At 42.5% G+C, this 18,780-nt stretch overlaps 1 protein-coding gene across 1 annotated transcript in view; it reads left to right on the top strand.

Annotated features, from left to right (window-relative positions):
• The window catches only part of LOC147709301 (serine/threonine-protein kinase Nek2-like), a 232,239-nt gene extending 224,685 nt beyond the window's left edge, over positions 1–7,554 (top strand). Inside the window, exon 8 of the mRNA XM_086925457.1 lies at positions 7,131–7,554. Coding sequence (XP_086781583.1) covers positions 7,131–7,269 — 139 coding nt within the window. The 3' untranslated portion in view covers positions 7,270–7,554. The remainder of the gene's footprint in view (positions 1–7,130) is intronic.
• Positions 7,555–18,780: the final 11,226 nt, after the last annotated feature.

Raw genomic sequence — 18,780 nt, 5'->3', positions numbered from 1 at the left:
CTTTATCAGCGATCTGGCATTGATAAGGAAACCCCCTTCGGTAATAATATTACGGGACAGCGAAGTGGTGGAAAAACGCACAACAGGTGTTTCAGGAGATGGGGACTCAGTCTGACCCGAAAAGCAGCCACAGTGAAGGGAACCCCGCAAGCTCTCAGGGGTGAACCTATGGTGGCAGGAAAGTTTAGCGGGTTTCAATGCAATAAGATCCTGCCAGGAGTAGCTACAACTTACTCGAGGAATTCGCAGCAGAGCAACCTCTCCTCCAGCCCCAGCGCGTCCTCAGCGCGGACGGGCGCAGACGGGCTGGACTTAGGCGCGACGAAGTCGCGCGCAGACTGATCGCGGAGGGAGACATACCAGGTTAAATAGGGGAGGGACTGAAAGGCGAAGCCCTCGTGACCCTAGAAGCCAAACGTGACTGTCACGCTGGATTTACTATCTGATGGCGATAACCGAGGGAGGTATCAAGGGCGGAAACAAAGGGTATATAGGGCACTCATCACTTATAAATAGTCATGGATTAGTGGATGTATGGCAGACTAAAAAGACATCTCAGAGTGGTGATGTAATGTATAAGAAGCTGGGCACTCAGAGTGGTGGCAGCACTTATTCGTTTCTGCACAGGAAATACGTCAGGATAGATTATTTTTTTTGTACAGCTCTGATACTTGAGAAGGCTGAAATAATTTTACCGACGGTCATATCAGATCATAATCAGTTAGTTTTAGGGATTGAAGTTTCTGATGGTAGGAAGAACAGGGGGAAGTGGACTTTTGATAAATTAGCTAATAGGGAATATATAGAGCACATAAAAAATGGGTAAACAATTTTTTTTATATTAATAGGTATAGTGCCTCAAGAATAATAGTGTGGGATGCGTTTAAAGCAGGGTTGAGGGGAGAAACAATCAGTTGTGGCTAAATCTCGAGCTGTACATAAACTGAAAAGTCAGGATGTAATGCAAAGGTTGAAGTCAGCCGAAGACTAACATTCATTTTTAATTAGGCATGGGAGGGAGACAATGCAGACGCTTAAGGCAGAGATTAACGGATGGCTTGCACAGAAGGCGGCAGAAGAGTTTCAATCTCACCGTAATAGTTCATATTAGAGTGGAGAATTAGTGAGGAAGAGACTCTCCCTAGGCAAAAGTCAGTACAGAACTAAATCCTAGCTATCAATATGGGGGGCGTGGAATATACGGACCCAGAAGGCATAGTTAAAGCTTTTCATCAAATATTTATGGAAGAAGCTGGCAAAGAGGCAAATGGCATGTTAGATGATATCAGACAACTGCTGACAAAAGATGACCTAGGGCAGATGCTAAATGAAGATCTAAAAGATGAATTGGAATTAGAGATATCACAAGAAGAAACAAATAGCATTACAGAATCTGGCTACAGCAAAGGCTAAAGGCCCTGATCAAGTACCCTTTGAGTTGTATAAAGCATTGGGCACGACAATACTACAATTCTTGTTAGATCTATTTAAAGGGATTCAATATAGCGGAAACATCCCGAGTCATAGAAGGAAACGCGAATTGTCTTCCCAAAGAAGGGGAAACAATTAGATAACCCAGGGTCATACAAACCAATCTCCTTAATCCAGATATAAAAATCTAATCTAAAGTCTTGGCATCCCGGTTAGGAAGGGTCATTGGTCATCTGGTCTCCCCGTGGCAGCATGGTTTCATACCAGGGAGGCAAACTGACCATATTCCAAGAGTAATAACATTGTTTGATATCCTGTAAGAAACGGGGGGCCAGATGGCCATGATCCTTCTAGACGCCGAGAAGGCGTTCGATCGAGGAACATTTTTTTTTTTTTTTAATGGGAATTCTGGAGCTAAGGGGGTTCGGTCAGGGATTTGTCAGGGCGATCAGAGCAATGTATTGTAACCCAAAAGCTCTGATACAGGCAATGGGTAAAGAGTCAGAGGAGGTATTAATTAGCAGGGGGAAGCATCAGTGGCGCCCCTGCTTACCCATTTTATTTGCGTTATATATTAACCATCTCATAGGTTTGATTTTAACTGCCCGCAAGAGCATCTATTTGCACAAGGGGATACCAGACAAAAGTTTTAGCCTACGCGGAAGATGTGGCACTTGTCACAACAGATCCCAAGGAGGCATTGGATGAGATTGCGGATATTACAGGGAAATTTGGCAAATTATCTGGGTATAGCTTGAATAGGGAGAAACCCATTGTAGTATGCGCACAGAACATGGTGTACGAAGATGTAAGTCGTGCTCAATCAGCGGTTTATTTAGGAGTCCGGATTGCTGCTAAGGTTGATAAGATTATCAAAGAAAATTTCGATCCATTCATCAAAACTATAGGTTTGGACTTAAAGAGGGTTAACAGGTTACATCTGTCAATTATAGGGAGAGGAAATTACCTAAAAATGAATATATTGCCCACATTTTGATACCTGTTTAGGTCAATTCCACTAACTGTGGATGAAATAATACTCAAAACATTAACTCCATGCTGTCTTACTTTGTGTGGCAATATGGGAAGATAAGGTCTATGAAACTCCTGACACTGCCACAAGATCGTGGGGGGTTCACCATTCCAAATATCACATATTATTGGGCAGCCCTGCTTCACCAAAAATCCTTTACTGAAGCAGAATAGTATGGACGGGGGGAGCTCGAATGAAGGAACTCCTACAATATTTGAGCTAGCAGTAGGAGCAGAAGCCACAGGGCTTCTCCTAAGACAAACTGAGCATAGCTACTATAACAAAGTACGGTTTAAAATTATAAAGAGTGCGTGGTGTATTTGGAAGAAGATAGCAACATTTATGGGGATCCCCAGAGTTGCACAATATACCCACTTATGGCGTGGATCACTCTTATCAAAGCATACTTATGACATCATGGGGCAGGAATGGGAGAGTAAGGGTATAGTTACAGTTGAAGAGTTCTATGGTGGACACCAGCAACTGCATTTTAGGTATTTGCAACAGGAGTACGGGATACACACTAACAAGCTTTTTAAATGTATACAGGTCAGGAGCATTCTTATGGCATATAGACATAGGGTAATGATTGGGAAGATCCCCCTGATGGAACTAATTAGAACTGAGTCATGTAAAATTGGTGATATCTACAGCCTACTATTGGCAGAGATGCCGGATGATTTAGGAAAGCATGCTGCATCTTGGGCAGCTAAACTAATTAACCCAGAAGTAGATATCTACAGGAGTTTAGAACTCTCAGCGGAAGCCGTTTTAGCTTCCAATCTGAAAGCACAGCTGTATAAATCTGTATTTAACCTGTACTTTACACCGGCAAAACTCTTTCTATGGGGTAAAAGAGAGGACGACCTATGCCCTAGATGCAGTGTGGGTCCGGCTACAATGATGCATATGTTTTCCGATTGTAGTGAACAAATCATTTTAAAAACAGGGATCTGGAGCTAGCTACTACACTGGCAGTCCTGGGGCATGATGGCTCTCTCCGATTTAACAAAGAACAAGAATATTGTTTATTTTTGGGCACAGCTATATATCGTATAATGCTGGCCGCTAGATGGAAGGATAAGGAGCCTCCCACCTTTCAGATGTGGTTAGCTATATTGCTGGGGGATTGGAAACAAGAGGCAGCCCTATATGCATGTAGAGGGAGGAAAGCCAGAACACAGAGGGGGAAGAAATATGGGCTTGCATTGCGAAATGGAATGGTGAGGTGGGAGCAACATAATAGCAATAGATAAAATAACGATGAGTAGCAAATTAATCCGGTTTTGTGAAAGAACCATGCACTTATTTATTCATATAAACCCTTTATTAATTGTATGTCTCTGTCAAGATAAATATCTTTAATCCAATACCATATTCATAAAACCGGATAAGAAATAGACATACGCTGGCTTAGTTACTAAATTCTTTCTCCCACACGGTAAAATTATGTATTTGCTATTGGTTATATGAATTTCTGTATTTATGAATATTATGATATTGTATATTTGAGGTTTTCTTTTTTGTAAAGCAGTGACTTCTTCTCTCGTGTGAACAATAAATTAAAAACAAAAAAATGATTCTTTAAAGTAGAATTAAGCCTGAGCAACAAAGGGCACCTTTAGAACATGTTTTTAAAGCTAAAAGAAAATATAATTCTCCTGGAGTAGCGCATTCCATAGTTTTTGGGTCCCATGATACATACAGAAGGCGGTCTATGCAACATGGACGTTTAAAATCTGGTGAAATGCGATGGCAATGCAAAGTGCTTCCATGCAGGAGTATAAGGTAGGGTAGTAGGTTAGTGGTAGGACAAACTTGAATCCCTAGAACAGGGACCGACGAGAGGAAGGCATAGGGATTCCTGCTCTTAAACGTGTCGGAACTCACGTGATCGTGTCGCTGCCAAAAGTTAGTAAATTGTAAATTGCAATACTGTCATGGTCTGACCTGGTGGCTGTAGAGCAAATTGGTATTCCTGATTGGACCTACTAAAATGAGGATGTCTAAGTGCCAAACATGCCTCTGAGCCAGAAATCGTTAGTGACATTGTAAGATGTGGATCCAGGCATGCAGCTAGATTCTTGGCTGCTACTCGTCCATTGCAGAAGTGGAGTAGCTAATGGGCCCTTGCTCACTTTGCCACTGGATTCAAGCAAGCCGGGCTGAAGACGGCTGGAATGCCAGAAACCGGTCCTCGGAAACTTGTTTCCGGTCCAGGGAAGACATGGCTTGGCAGTTCGGGCTGGACTGTTCCCATGAGGCACAAGGTCAGACTGATTTGCATATAGCCATGTCTGAACTGGGGTGGCAGAGTGGGCTAAAGAACGGTGATGGATTAAACCCAGATCTTTTGACTGGGTGTGAGTGTTTGATTGGTTCGGATGCTCCGTCCATCACCACCCCCTTTTGTACTGCGTGTGTATAGATGTGGTCTGCTCAATGCATTTTCAAAGGTCAAAAGTTTGCCATTTTGCTATCTCCAATTCTAAAAATTAAGATACTGATCAACTTCTGCGTTTCTGAAAGTATGTGTTGGGACAAGGGCAGCATCAGTTTCTGTACCCTCCATAGTTAGTTTGAAGTGCATTTCTGGCCATAGGGCCTGTAATGTTAGGACCGCAGTACTTTCTGCTTAGGTGTATATAATAGCACTGTCACAGACAGTGTTTGAACTTTTAGGGGTAGGGCCAGTGTAAACGTTGAACCCTACATGGTTAATAAAAGAATGTTGTAGAATCTTGCACTGATGTGGTGGGAATGAAGCAAATGGTTCAGCAGTATCTGCCTTGCAAAGCTGTATGTGTTCTTGGATATCTCTTGGAGATTAGCATCCAAAATGCAGTTTTACCCCTAAACGTCTGGCTACAGTAGTGGAGGGGTGTAATCTTCTAATTTTGTAAAGGTTGAAGATAGGTGTGTGGTAATAACAACAAACAGATAAAACGAGGGTCCCAGGGAATATTTACCGACCACGCAGTTACTGCCCCCTAAACACGATATATATTACAAAAAGAATAACTGTGGGTCAACTGTGTGTCCAAGTGTGTCGTGATGACTCTGTGTACTCTATGTGTATTAGTAGAGCACACAACAGGATATCACACTGTATGGGAAGATATCCATCAGTTACTCTCCTTTTACCGCCCTTTATCATCTGAACCACTTCCCAGAGTGGAGAACCAATACTGTTGCCACCTGTTGTGGGAATGGCTACTGTTGTAAGGTAAAGGACTGAAGGGGAATAGTATTAGTAACTGAAAGCAGTGCAAGAAGGTGTTGTGAGAAAGAAAAGGAATGTGCTCTGATAAAATTGAATAGTGAACGCAAAAATATTTTATTCTGGTGCCGTCCACTTCCAAAGTTAAAAGCAATTTAGTGCAAAATAGCCAGTAAGTAGACCTAATAGTTACTGGCCCAATGTAATGGTCGACATGTTTCTGCGGTAGTTTAAAGATCCCAAGGTATCTCCCGCTTCTTCAGGACCTAATTCTTTTGCTACTGCTCCAAAGGGAAAAATGAAAATTATTCGATGCAGATATCACCTGTTCAAACCTGGTAGTCCTATTTGTGCAGGGGATGTCCTAGGATACAAGTCATCAAGACACAGACAACATAGATACAAGACACATACAAAGATAAAACAGACATTACCATAATTAGTGGAAGTCATCTTCTGTTAACTATTTGTTTAAACAATTCTGCATTAAAGGGCTACTTATAAGCCAAATTTTAAACAACTCCTCTAGCTCATCTCTAACACAAGAGGAATGTGCCTCTCCTCGCCTGGCAACAGCTCAGGAAGATAGTTCACCGCTCTATGGTATAGAGAAAGTAGTATATAGAGTCAAATTAAAAACTACGCGAGAGCCAAACAGGAAAGCATTCCATTCGTCAAAAATGAATTAGAAATCTCCTTATTTACACCAGGAATAAATAGTCACTCTGAATATTCCTCCATGCATATTTCTTTTAAACGGGGTTGTATCATCTACTCCAACATGCTTGTAGCCCTTGGCGAATCTTTTTATTCTTGTTATTCAATCTGTATCTTAGATGCTAGAAAATGTGCCTAGATCTCAAAGCACCCCAAAGTGGCGTCCGCCATCACTCTTTTGATGATTTGCCTTTGCGAGCCTGAGAGGGAGCGTGTGGCTGGTGTTTTTGTTTTTTTCAGTAAGCTCCTGGTGCCCTTTCCTTTCGCACACTTGTATACATGAGTACTCTCTTAACAATATCGACCCTCGGTATAGCACGTGGCCGGTGTTTGTTTTTCTCAGTAAGCTCCTGGTGCCCTATCCTTTCGCACACTTGTTAACATAAGTAGTCTCTTTACAATATCGACACTCGGTCCGCTCTCAAATACCCAGATCTTATTCGCAGATGTGGAATGGTCTGACATCGCCCTTTTAAAGGCCCTTTAAAAGGGCTCTACCCCACCCCACCAATGTTCCCTAGTCTGGTAGCATAAAAACACATTTCCCATTCTGCACACAAATGGTTACCCATCTGACTAGGCCTGTGGACACACTAGACTCCTATTCAGTTTGTTTTAAAGAACTAGAGTCTGTTTTTGTTTGATAACTAGCATGCTTGTATAACAGTAAAACATAACAACCACAGAGCAGGGTTTCATTTTAACTATTTATTTTTCTTTGAAAAATAGATTGACATCTGACCTGAGGTACACTCCTACCAAGAAACACTGCTGCTGTGGAACTCACCGGTGCTACGGAACGTACCGGTGCTGCGGAACTCACCGGTGCTGCACACACTCGCCCAGAGTAGGGTGTGTCAAATATTGATCTGCTTGTATCTTTCTTTTTTTAAGGACCCCCATTTTCAAACACTTTGAGCAAAATCATCACTGGATATTTAACGAAAATAATTAGGAAAAAAGGACTTAATTTTTTATATTGTATTTCACTCCTATTGACGACAAATTATGTATCTAACCTGCTCAGCATCATTTTTATATGTACTCTAAAAAATTATTTAAATGTTTGTACAGTTATATTAGTGTGAATTTTTAAAGCACTGCCCTTATTTTGAAGTGTAATTTATATAATATTTCAATAAAGTAATTAACATTATTTTTGACTTTGAGCAATTTTTATCCTTCAAAATGAGCATTGTGTGGAATGTTGATTATTGGCAGTAATTAGTATTTAAAATGTATGAGAGGGTATGTATAATTCAGGCTTTAAATCATCACTAAAACATTCATGAATGGTAGACTAATTTAGCACTTTTGTGATCACAGCTACCACACTTCAAAGGTTTCTGCAGCGACTAATCATACGAACTGGTCTTAACTAACTTGCCACCCGTTTTCTAGTTTGTAGTCTTCTAGATTAGTTTTCCATCTTTACACTGTATAAAGCACCACCCTGCTCAGCGAACACTATTTACTTTCTCGTCACCCCCACCTCTGACTATTTCGCTTTTGAATAATTATATTAAATTTATTTTCTGTAGTTTCATCTAGTTAATCTCCTGGTTAATGGTTTATTTTCCAAAAGGATATCGCACACCATTGAATTTGCATGTCTGCAACCCCTTCCCAAAGTTCTCTTTAATGCTGCCAGATTTCGGGTATCTCTTGGCAATTCATGCCATCAGTATCGTGCTTTGCTAGTACTAGTCCTAATTAAGTTAGCTGCTTTCCTTTTTCTTTTTTTTTTTTTTTTTTTTTTTTTTTTTTGCAGAGCATCCCTCCGGTTGTGCAGATAATTAAAAGTTCAACTTCTCAAAGATTTCTAATGAATATGTTCAAGACACTCGTGAGGAGCATATCTATGTATATACTTGTTGTATTACTGATATTCTGATTTCAGAACATTAAATACATATACCAATTAAAATGAGTTTGCTAGTGGAACTGGTTATTAATAAAGAAAATCTACACAACTAGTATACTAATTTAAAATTGACATTCTCAACCTCTCCCTAGGAAAGTTAATCTATTATATTGTAAAACTCAATAACTTGGGTGGATGGTAGTCCACCACAAGTAGAAAAATCACTTACCTTTTGGGTTCAGACAAAGTGTTCAATTTAAATCTAGGCTCAACCTCTGATAGGTATGTTACAGAGTAGACAGACCAACTTTGCAAAACATTGTAAAGCATTTCAAAAATCCCAAAAGCTATGCATTCACAACACTAAAATTCCCACTTTCTCTTTTTTTAACAGAGTAAAATGTAATAAACAATGAGACAAATGACTACAATCCAGAAAGGCTTACAGGAGATGTGTAAAAGAAAAATAGGAGGAAAAAGCCACCAGTAATACCTTTTCATTGTAGGCCGGAACATTGCTGAGATTTCAGCCCAGCCCTAATGGCGCGCATCTAGAATAAATCCAGCAGGTTTGTCCTGGTCCAAGACTTTACCTTCTCACGTAGTCTCTGAAATTGAGTGAAACCCTCCAGTTGGGCAAGGTTGCAGGCTGTATCCAGCAAAGTTCTCTTGAAGCAGTATGGCTGGTGGACGAGGTTTTGCTGAAGCTGTTGGTTTGGGCAGGAAAAGCTCACTGGCAGACATCTAAATTTCACAGCTAGCAAGCCCTCTCATTGGGTGGATACTCAGCCAAGTCAGGATTTCTACCTTCGAACATAATCCAATAAGAAAATCAAAACCCTCCAGTGGGGCAGTCCTGAAGCTGTGGCCGACAAAAGTGCAATAAAAAACTGGCATCTTTGGTGCGAGGTCCTGCTAGCATTCCAGAGGTTTTGATAATCTAAAATAGGTTAAACTTTTCAGAATTTCTGGACAAGCTGCTCTTTGTTCCCTTTAAGGCTCCCAGGAGCTCAGGGAGTGCACTTAGGGGGCCCGGGCTCACTGCGGAAGAGGCCACCTGAAGGGTTGCTACTGCCTAGCTAGGCACTTTAGGGGAAAGGCCTCTTGCAGCTTGTTTCACTGCCCTGTAGCCAACCAGATCAGCCAATTTTACCCTTGTATCACATGGTAAGAAGTGGACTCCAAGGGTCAGCATGTCAACTCTGTTCTCCAAGCCGGTCTCAAACAGCAGTTCCAGTCCTTCTGTTCTTCCCCAGGTTCAAAGTGTCCTGTTGAGCCGTGAGGGAGGTCTCCGCTTTGTATGTTTCACTAGCCATTATTTGGGGAGACTTCTGGGCACGCCTTAATCAATGAGGAAAATGTTCCTGTAGACAGTCCTTCCCATTTTTTCAGCACAACTTGTTTGCAGGAAGGGAAACTATGCCACAGCGCACTATTTTAAGGGCAGTCTAAATTGGCTCAGATGTTCTACCTGTGAAGGAAGTCTGTGGGCAAGCCAGGGGAGTGTTTAGGGAAATGACAAGTTCCAGCCTGATTCATACGAAACTTGCACTGGGACTAGCTCCATCTCCACTGGGCTGGTGCCCAATCTGGTCCAGAGTCACTGAAGATCAAAGGCTGCCCTGTTTAATTTACAATTGATTGTGAAAGTACAGGTCTCAACCTTGTCCCTTTCCAGTAAATTAAATTTGTGAAACCTGCTAGCTACTTCAGTTCAGTTCATAAATCTTTATTCGAACTCCGAGAATTCATAAAAGCACATACATAATTTAGTTATTATAAAATCCACATAAAAAATTATTAGACCTTAAAAACATCAAACGGATTTTACAAATTGATATCCGGAAAAGACTTTGACGTTTTCCATCATTTTGCAGGCTCGAACAGTTCTCAAGAAAGTGCTAGTGCGACATATTATTTCTTCGTTGTCCAAGGAAAGCACTAATTGATAGGATTCCCCTAAAGTGATTGGTCTGTTTTTTAAAAAAAAAGTTTAAAAACCATTTTACATATTTCAAATAAAATCTACATGCGAAAAAGTGCAAATCAGTTTGTATGCTCACCCCGTCACAAGGGCATCTAATAGAATTAGAGATTGGCCCATAGTCCAGAGGAAAATTTAACAAAAATCGGACAGTTCCAGCCCTTAATCGAAACAGAAGACTTCTTTCCCACCCTGACACCGGCAGAGTTGGATATAGTGACAAAGGATCTCTGCAATTCCCTGCCCATGTAAGTAAGGACTGTGGTCTTCTTAGATTCTTCCCTTACTCTGTCTGTGTTATAAAGTGCGTAAAGTGCTTTCTTCAAGTCCATATTGTGTACCAAAATGACTTAACTTGGATCAATGAAGATACCACCTTTTTCAATGCTACAGACTTTTATAAACTCCCGAGAGCCAGGGAATCTCCATACCTTTGCATTTTAGGCAATCCGTTATAATGCTTTGAGTCAGGGTGGCTGATTTGTTCCTCCAGACAGAATGCCAAATAACGCGTGTTGGCACTGATAAAATCTGATATAAAATGTAGATTTAATTCCTTGTGGCAAATATATTGCAAGGTGGAGATCGGCGCTCCCAGCAACTTTCTCCAAAACCAATTTTCTTCCCGCTGGATACACTGATTCTTCGCCAAACCCCATACCTCAGCCCCGCAAGTAGCTACGGGAGCACATCGTAGTTTGAAAATCTTTGCAATTGCCTCAATGGCGCCTGTTTTCTTAGGTCGGGGAATGCTTAAAATAGAATTGATGGCCTTTGAGAATTTGCTCGTGGAGTGGGCCAAATGCCCAGTCCACAAGCCATTCGCAGCAAAGCCATCCCTAGATATGGGAAAATGTGGGTAGAAATAAGTATCGTCCCCTACCAATATGGAATTAAGTTGACGTTTCCCCAGTCCACATAACATGATAAATGACTTTTTTAAAGTTCACCCGTAAATCCAGTCCGTCCAAATATTCTGTGAGACTTTTGACTAGGATCCGCAGGGAATTTGGGGTGCGGCCCATTAGACCGCATCGTCAGCATAGAGTACGGGCAATAATTTGCTGTTAATTATGGGGACATCTGGAGTGGACTGTTACAGGTGATTACTCAGACCGTTTATATAGATAATAAAGAACAGGGGTGCTAAAACGCACCCCTGTCTCACTCCCCTTCCTACTGTAATTGGTCCTGACAATTCCCCTCCCATTCCTATCCTTACTCGCGCCTTAAGGTCAGTATGTAGAAAAGCTAAAAAAAAAAATGGACCAATAAATGGTTCAAACCATAACTTAGTAGAATAGACCAGTTTGGACCTATTAACCAAATCAAAAGCGGATGATCGGTCCATAAACGCTAAACAAATGGGGGCGGAGCGAGCAATGTTATATTTGTTAATAACCAAATTAAGATTTAGACATTGTTTGACTGTGCTGTTTCTAAAACCCAGTTGGCACTGGGATAAAATACCAATTTCCTCTGTCCAATCTAAAATCCTATTGTAGATAACTTGGCCCAGGATCTTTAGGCTGTTGTCTAGTAAAAGATCGGTCTGTAATTAACAGGATCCGATCTATCGCCCTTTTTATATATTGGGACGATTACACTCGTTGTCCATGTATCGGGCATAGGTGCTTGAATCAAACTTGTAAAAACATTTACAAGGACTGGGGCCCATAGTTCCGGTGTCCATTTTATAATATCTATAGGAAACCCATCGGACCCTGGGGCCTTGTTTCCAAGGCTCTGTGTAATCGCTTCTTCTACCTCCACCAGTGTTATCTGCAAATTGCCAAGGGGCCCTGCATATAGTAATCCGAGCTGTCTAATGGCATGGCGTAGATATTAGAAAAATGGTTTTCCCAAGAACTGCTAGTAATAGTGCAACTGACAGGCGTTAAGTGTTGGCCCATATTACGCAGGTCTCTTACTGCGGGCCAAAACAGATTGCCAGACTCATCCCCCCCCCCCCCACCCCCCACCCCCCTTGCAGGTTCTACAAGGGCTTCCCATCGCTCCCTTAAGAGGGTATCCTTCCACTCTTTAGTTGCAATTTTATAAGCCTTCCTGGCGGCACTAACATCTATCCTACATCTAGGTTTGGCTGTTAGGGCCTTACGTAATTTCCTGTTGCCTTCAGAGCAGTTGTGGTCGAACCATCTTGGATCTTTAGAGCCCTGAGAAAATGGCACTAATAGAAGGGATCTGATTGCAGAGCATATCTGAACAAAATCTTGAATTATATTGGGTCTGTGTTACTATCGTTGAAAGGCATGAATTAATTAAAATCTGATGCCCTGTTAATAGGGACTTGGTTATTTTCCCGCTATCTATCCCCTTCCATTTTAGTCATAGTTTATCCGATGAGGGGATTAAATCTCTCGCCCCTTGAGCAATAACATACACGGGCAGTGGGGCTAATTTTAAGGCCACTGTCAAAGGGTTATGGTCCCCAAAATCTGTTGCAACGACCTCTTTGGCCGTTAGGCGGTCCGCCAGGCAGGGAGAGACAAATAAAATCAATAGTTGAAACACTATCCCTGCCTCTATATGTCTGCACCAGCGGAGTTGAAGGCGGTGGGCCCAAATCCATTACGTTGCTAAGAATGTATTGATCAAGACGAGAATTTAGTTCCACTCCCCTCCGCACCGCTGGGTCCGCCTGTCACAAACCTGTATTTTGAACATCTTTTGAGAGATTGGCATTAAAATCCTACCCAGAAGAATCCCCTTGCCTTCACCTGAACCCTGAGTTTTCTCTAGTGTCAAAATAAATTTAAAAAGTGCAATGAAATTCTTATTTGGAGTGGAATAAAAATCATTATAGAAATGTATTTAATAAAAAGGGGCTCGGCACTTGTACTCTATTGCTTGTATATTGGGGTTGTTTGTATTTATTATCTTAACACTCCCACCAGCTGCGATACTGATCCCAATAAATAAGCCTCCAGCCACACGGCCGAAATTTGGCTTGGGTGCCGCTACACTAAAACAGTGGAATCTTTCTATATACAGATCATGGGTGGCCCATGTTTCTTGAAACATAATTATGTCCTAAGAGGATAATATATATGAAGCCACTCTGTATCAGCGAGTCTTGGCTCAAGGCCGGCAAAGTTCCAGCTTAAAATTCTAAGATCGGAGTCGTTATTACTTCTGTTAATGTTCAGGGATACCTTAACTATTGGCCATCCCCCAGTTTTGACATGGTTAATACCATTCTCTGCCTGCCCCTGCTGATAAATAGGAATTGATGGCTTCAAGCTGCATATGTCCATGGGTTCCTGTTTCTTACTTTTGGCAGGTAGATGGGTACTTAAGGGGTTCCTTAATATGTTGTCATTTACCATCTTATCAGCAGTCAGTCTTGGGCATCTAAGTTGGGAAAGGCCAAGTCAAACCGGTTAAATGTAGGCACATTATACTCATTTCTCCCCTGATTGTAAGCACTAGTTGGTGGTTGGCTTCTATGCAAGGGTAAAGGGGGGTGGTCCGATAGAAAAAACCTAGAGGTAGAATGTGTATCCCTTCCCTACCCATGTGCCTTGTCCCCGCTCTCTCAAATGTTCTGTAAAAGATCTTTTGATCCAAAATTCAGTACTATGCAGTCACCTCTGCTGGATTTGATCGATCTGCCTATCCATGGGACCCTTCTAGCCATTTTGAATTCCTGAAACAAACTACTGCCCACTCCCGTTTTAGTGTCCAATAGATGGAAGTGCCCTGTTTCTTAAAGAGCTCCAATGTTCCACTGTATTGGGAGTTAAAGGTGGTACATTGGTAAGGACAATAACCTAGGGTGTGCATTCGGGGGGTAGGTTAAAATTATCCTTGCCATGGGGTGTTTGTACAATAGATAAGCTGTCCCCGTTGAAACCCCTGTTTCCCTCACTTAATAATCTCCTTTGGTTTGGATTGCATAATGTAACATTTGTCCCATCTATACTACTATTATAAAGAGAGAACACACACCTTTGAGCCAGGTAAACTCGGGAACCACAGCGCCAATCCACACACCCGATACATTGTAGAAATTGTTAGGGTGTGCAGATGGACATAGGCGATAAAAAATAAAAAAAAACGTAAATTTAAAAATATAACTTTTTTTAAAAAGTAGTGCCCTGAAAGTAGCGCCGGCCGCGACACTGCGCTGGCCGCGACGTGCAGCGCAGAAGTGAGGAGCGCTGGCCGGGGAGAAGCTGCTGCTCAGGTGCGTCATGACGAGCGGCGGACATGGAGCTGCAGTGAAGTGAGGAGCGCTGGAAGGAAGCGGCAGCTCAGGTAAGGTAAATGCACATTGGAGTCAGGGCGGGAGGGAGTCAGGGCGGGAGGGAGTCAGGGCGGGAGGGAGTCGGGGCAGGAGGGGGTCGGAGCGGGTGTGCACAGAGGGACGGGTGGGAGGAGTCGGGCGGGAGGGAGTCGAGGAGGGAGGGGGTCGGGAGTGGGTGTGCACAGAGGGATGGGCACGCAAGCATCAAATGCTGCCCCCAGCCCCTTTCTGCCCCAGGCAACGCTGGGGCGGGCTGCTAGTTAGTACATAATGTGGGGGCATATGTGCCTTCTCTGTGGGGAACATTAATTGCAGTGGATGGCTGATTGAGGACAGATGCCAGGCATGCACTAGGCCCCCCTGATGCTACCAGGGTTCCATTCAATGGCTGACTAGACTGGGTTGGTAGTTTTTGCTAAATATCTAATCTTGTATTAATATCGGCAAGTGGCAAGATTGTAAATGTATCTACTAATGTAGATAGTAACACATCTCCTAAATCAGTTTGGGGCTGCCAGCAGGGACAATGACATCCAGGGGTGCGTCGATCAGTGGAGCAAATGGCGGCTACCTCATCGGGAAGACTCATCTTCCCACGGGTAGAACCTTTTATTTTAGCTGCTTTATTGGTCTGTTGGATTGTGGCGGGTAAGTCCCTCGCCTTCCTTTTCCGTGTTATATGTAAATGTACATGTATTTATATAGCGCAAATCACTGACCGAGGTCGGTATCTAAGCGCTTGCTTAGGGAACCCGTCCTGGTATTCCCCTGTGAGATAACCCCGGCAGGGTATCCACAAGGTGAAAGCCAGGCATCCCGCCGCGAGGGGCCGTTGTGGAGATTAAGCAAGCTATTGCCCAGAGTCGCAGAGTGTGAACCCGTGAGTCGAGAAGGCACCGGAGCGAGAATTATCGAGTCTGTGGAATTTTTTAGCCCAAGACCCGCCGAGGTGGGGAATTGAACCCTGGTCCAGGGCCAATCTCAGCTTCCGGATCTGCCGCCTCTAACCCCTGAGCCACACTTCTCCACTATATTATATTAATTATAGATGGAATTGTTTCCACCACCCTGTAACTGGCGTGTGGAGCGTGTACCAATTTGGGGAGGGGGTAAGGGGGGGGGGGGCGAGGGAGACATATCTTCGACTATGCTGGATGAGTCTACAGCTGCCACCTCCATCTCAAGAGGTCCAATGACTGGATGATGAACACTTACCAAGCTGCATTCAGCTGGTTTTGGTAGGTTAGATGAAGGGCCGCCTATAGATGTTTCAGTTAGACTGCAACGTGTCTCCAGTGATAGTCTTTTCTGCGTTAGCTCAATCTCTTGATTTATAAATGATTCAGCCCTGGTAAAGAAGGCATCAAGGGGCCCCAAACCCCCATATCCCCCCAACCCCATTACGAGAGCACATTTTTCACCAGAAAATAGTAGGCAGCAATACGAAGTATTGATATTTTACAGGAAATAGCAGTAAACAATATTTTACCAAGATCCTTGACCACAATACAGTTTACTGGCGCAGAATGTGTCCAAATGTCCGTTGAAAGGGGGATGGACCTGCCCTGCCGTGTCCTGCCTAAGACGGCCCGCCCTTTGCCCAGGCTTAGCCCGGCGCTGCACGCGTCCTGCGACGCTGGGGCTCTGCTGGAGTTTTATGCAACTCCGGGCGCGCGACAGGCGTGTGCGGTTTCCTGCCGCTAGGGATTCTGGATGATTGGTACATCAGAGAAAAGCACATTGCAAATTATGCAATACCAGAAATAAATGAGTCCACATTTATGAATTATGACCCCCACCCACATGGATCCCATAATACGAAGAAAAAAAGAGCCAGATAAGAGAGTATTTGCACAAATGATTACATACTACTTAGCCCATAATTAGCCTAGTGTTACCCCAAAATTGTGTAACTAACTGGTTTAAGTTGAGGTCTGTTAGTTTTCATCAGTGTTTATCCATCTAGTTAAAGGTTCCCAAATCCTTAGCCCCCTTTCCCTTGCCCCGATTCTCCTGCTTTTAAATACTTAAATCGCCCATTTATAGGATGAGTAATTTCCCAAACCATACATTGAGGGGCGGGGGTGATATCTGGTCAAGCCAAGCACTAGCCAGACATAACGGATATACGCCCATCGCTATATAAACCAAGCTCCGAGTTAAATTCTTCCATTTCCTGATTACTAACCCCCAGCAATATAACCTGAGGGATAAGTTCAACTATGTCTCTCTCTTTTCCCTGATGTCCCACTCCATCTATAGATTTGGGCCGGAGTGATGAAGATTGCACCAAGTCCTAAAACATTCAGCTTGCAGGCTTGGTGAAATAAAAGTGGTCTAACTTAGCTGGAGAGAATCTACACACTTTCCCTGCCCTGCTTGTTGCGTCTCTTGCCACCTATCCATGTGTTGGGGCATATCGTCCCCCATCTCTTTATTGATCAGTTTATATAGCGTAGACCTCTATGGTCGGGACCCCCAAATTAAATCCAGTAGAGGAATTTTATTGCAACAAGTTTGCTTTTTAGACACAAAATCCCTGATTTGTAAATATTTTAAGAAATTATCATTACTTATCCCAAAATTTTCCTTAATGAAATCAAATGTAGATATTTTTATGTCTGATATTAAATCTCCCATGAGCGAAACCCCTTTCTTGCTCCAAATTTTGAAGTATTCGCCCTGAAATATTTCAGGGAGTAGGTTATTATCCAAAGGAGAATATCTATGGATCCAGGGGTGTGGAAACTTTTAAATCTACTTGTCCATGGGAAAAATACAACATATATCTACATGTCCTCTAAGACAATCCACTTGTCCCACCTGTTCCCAAATCAATAATGTAGGATGACGGAGCCATTAATGGATTTTTGTTGTAATAAAACCGACCAGTGATATCCATGATTTGCAAAAATGTTGAAGGAAAACTTGACTTTATTGCTGAGAAGCGATATTCTCCTTTTAGGTACTGAAACAAAACATTAAATGATCTTCAATAAATCAATCAAATGACACTTGTTAAAGCCCACAGCTGGTTTGAAAGTAGTGTCCGAGTGCTGTCTGCTAAAGTAATAAAAAATTGAACTGAGTCAAATAGCCGAGTTTTAAGTAGCCTTTTGAAGGCTGACAGTCAATTAACCGTAACTGAAAAGGAAGACTGTCAATTTTGTCTTGCGTACAGTAAAGGGGTTACCGCCACAATGAGACTTCAGAAATTTTGGAATCCGCAGGAGGCGACTATTGTTGGATCGAAGTGCACTCTTTTGAGTATGCAGAGACAGTCTATTCAGGAGATAACATGGGGCCTCACCATAGGAGCTGAGAGGCAACGTTAGAGTTTTTAAGTTGATACGCTATACCACGGGAAGCCAGTGCAGATGTCGAATATGGAGAGATTATGGCACCTCGGCACCCTCCTGATTAGTCGTGCCTCTGCATTTTGAATGAGCTGAAGTCAGTGTATCAGATATGCAGGAAGACCAAGGTTGAGACTGTTAAAATAGTCTAGCTGGGACAAAATGAAAAAATTAACTGTTTTCCTTGTCTCTACGGGAACCAGATCAAGAAACCTCTTGATAAGTTTCATCTTCATAAGGCAGACATATGAAATATGTTTAATTTGAGACGTAAAAGCGGGTGGAGTCAAAGATGATGCACACATTTCTAGCAGATGTGGTATGATTAGGACAGGTGGTTGACAGGCCACCACCTGATAGGTGGCAGGGGCCATTTTGGTAAAAGCCAAAACGTTTGATTTGTCAGAATTTTGTGTTAAACAATTTGCATCCATCCAAGTTGTGACTGCTCCAAGACATTCTTTAGAGTTGGGAAAAGCTTCCTCCATATGATCTTGAATAACTGACTTCAGGTATGGTAGCTTGTATATACTGGTACAAATCTGCAGCATATTTGCACATTCATCCATATTGGCTATATGTGAAAGTATCTACTGCAGAAACATTATGCTGCCAAAATATTGAGAACCAAAATACAGAGTCTGGAGTTTGGAATAGTACATCTTTACTTGCCAATTACCTTCTCCAAATTGTGAAGCTCAATATTTTGCATATAATCTGGTAGCAGGATATTCTTATTCAAAATTAGGGTGGAGTACATCAGTGTTGGGGTAAAAAAAATAAATGGATGAGAAATGCTGTACAGTTGGGGAGGTGCTGCCTGTCACGAAACGTCTGGCCTCCTTCCAGCCTAATTAGTTCTTCCCCTTTCATGTTGCCATACGGACATACTCACTGCACATACA

Source organism: Lissotriton vulgaris, chromosome 6, assembly GCF_964263255.1.
Source record: "Lissotriton vulgaris chromosome 6, aLisVul1.2, whole genome shotgun sequence".
NCBI classification, from domain to species: domain Eukaryota; kingdom Metazoa; phylum Chordata; class Amphibia; order Caudata; family Salamandridae; genus Lissotriton; species Lissotriton vulgaris.
This window is presented reverse-complemented; position numbering and strand designations above follow the sequence as displayed.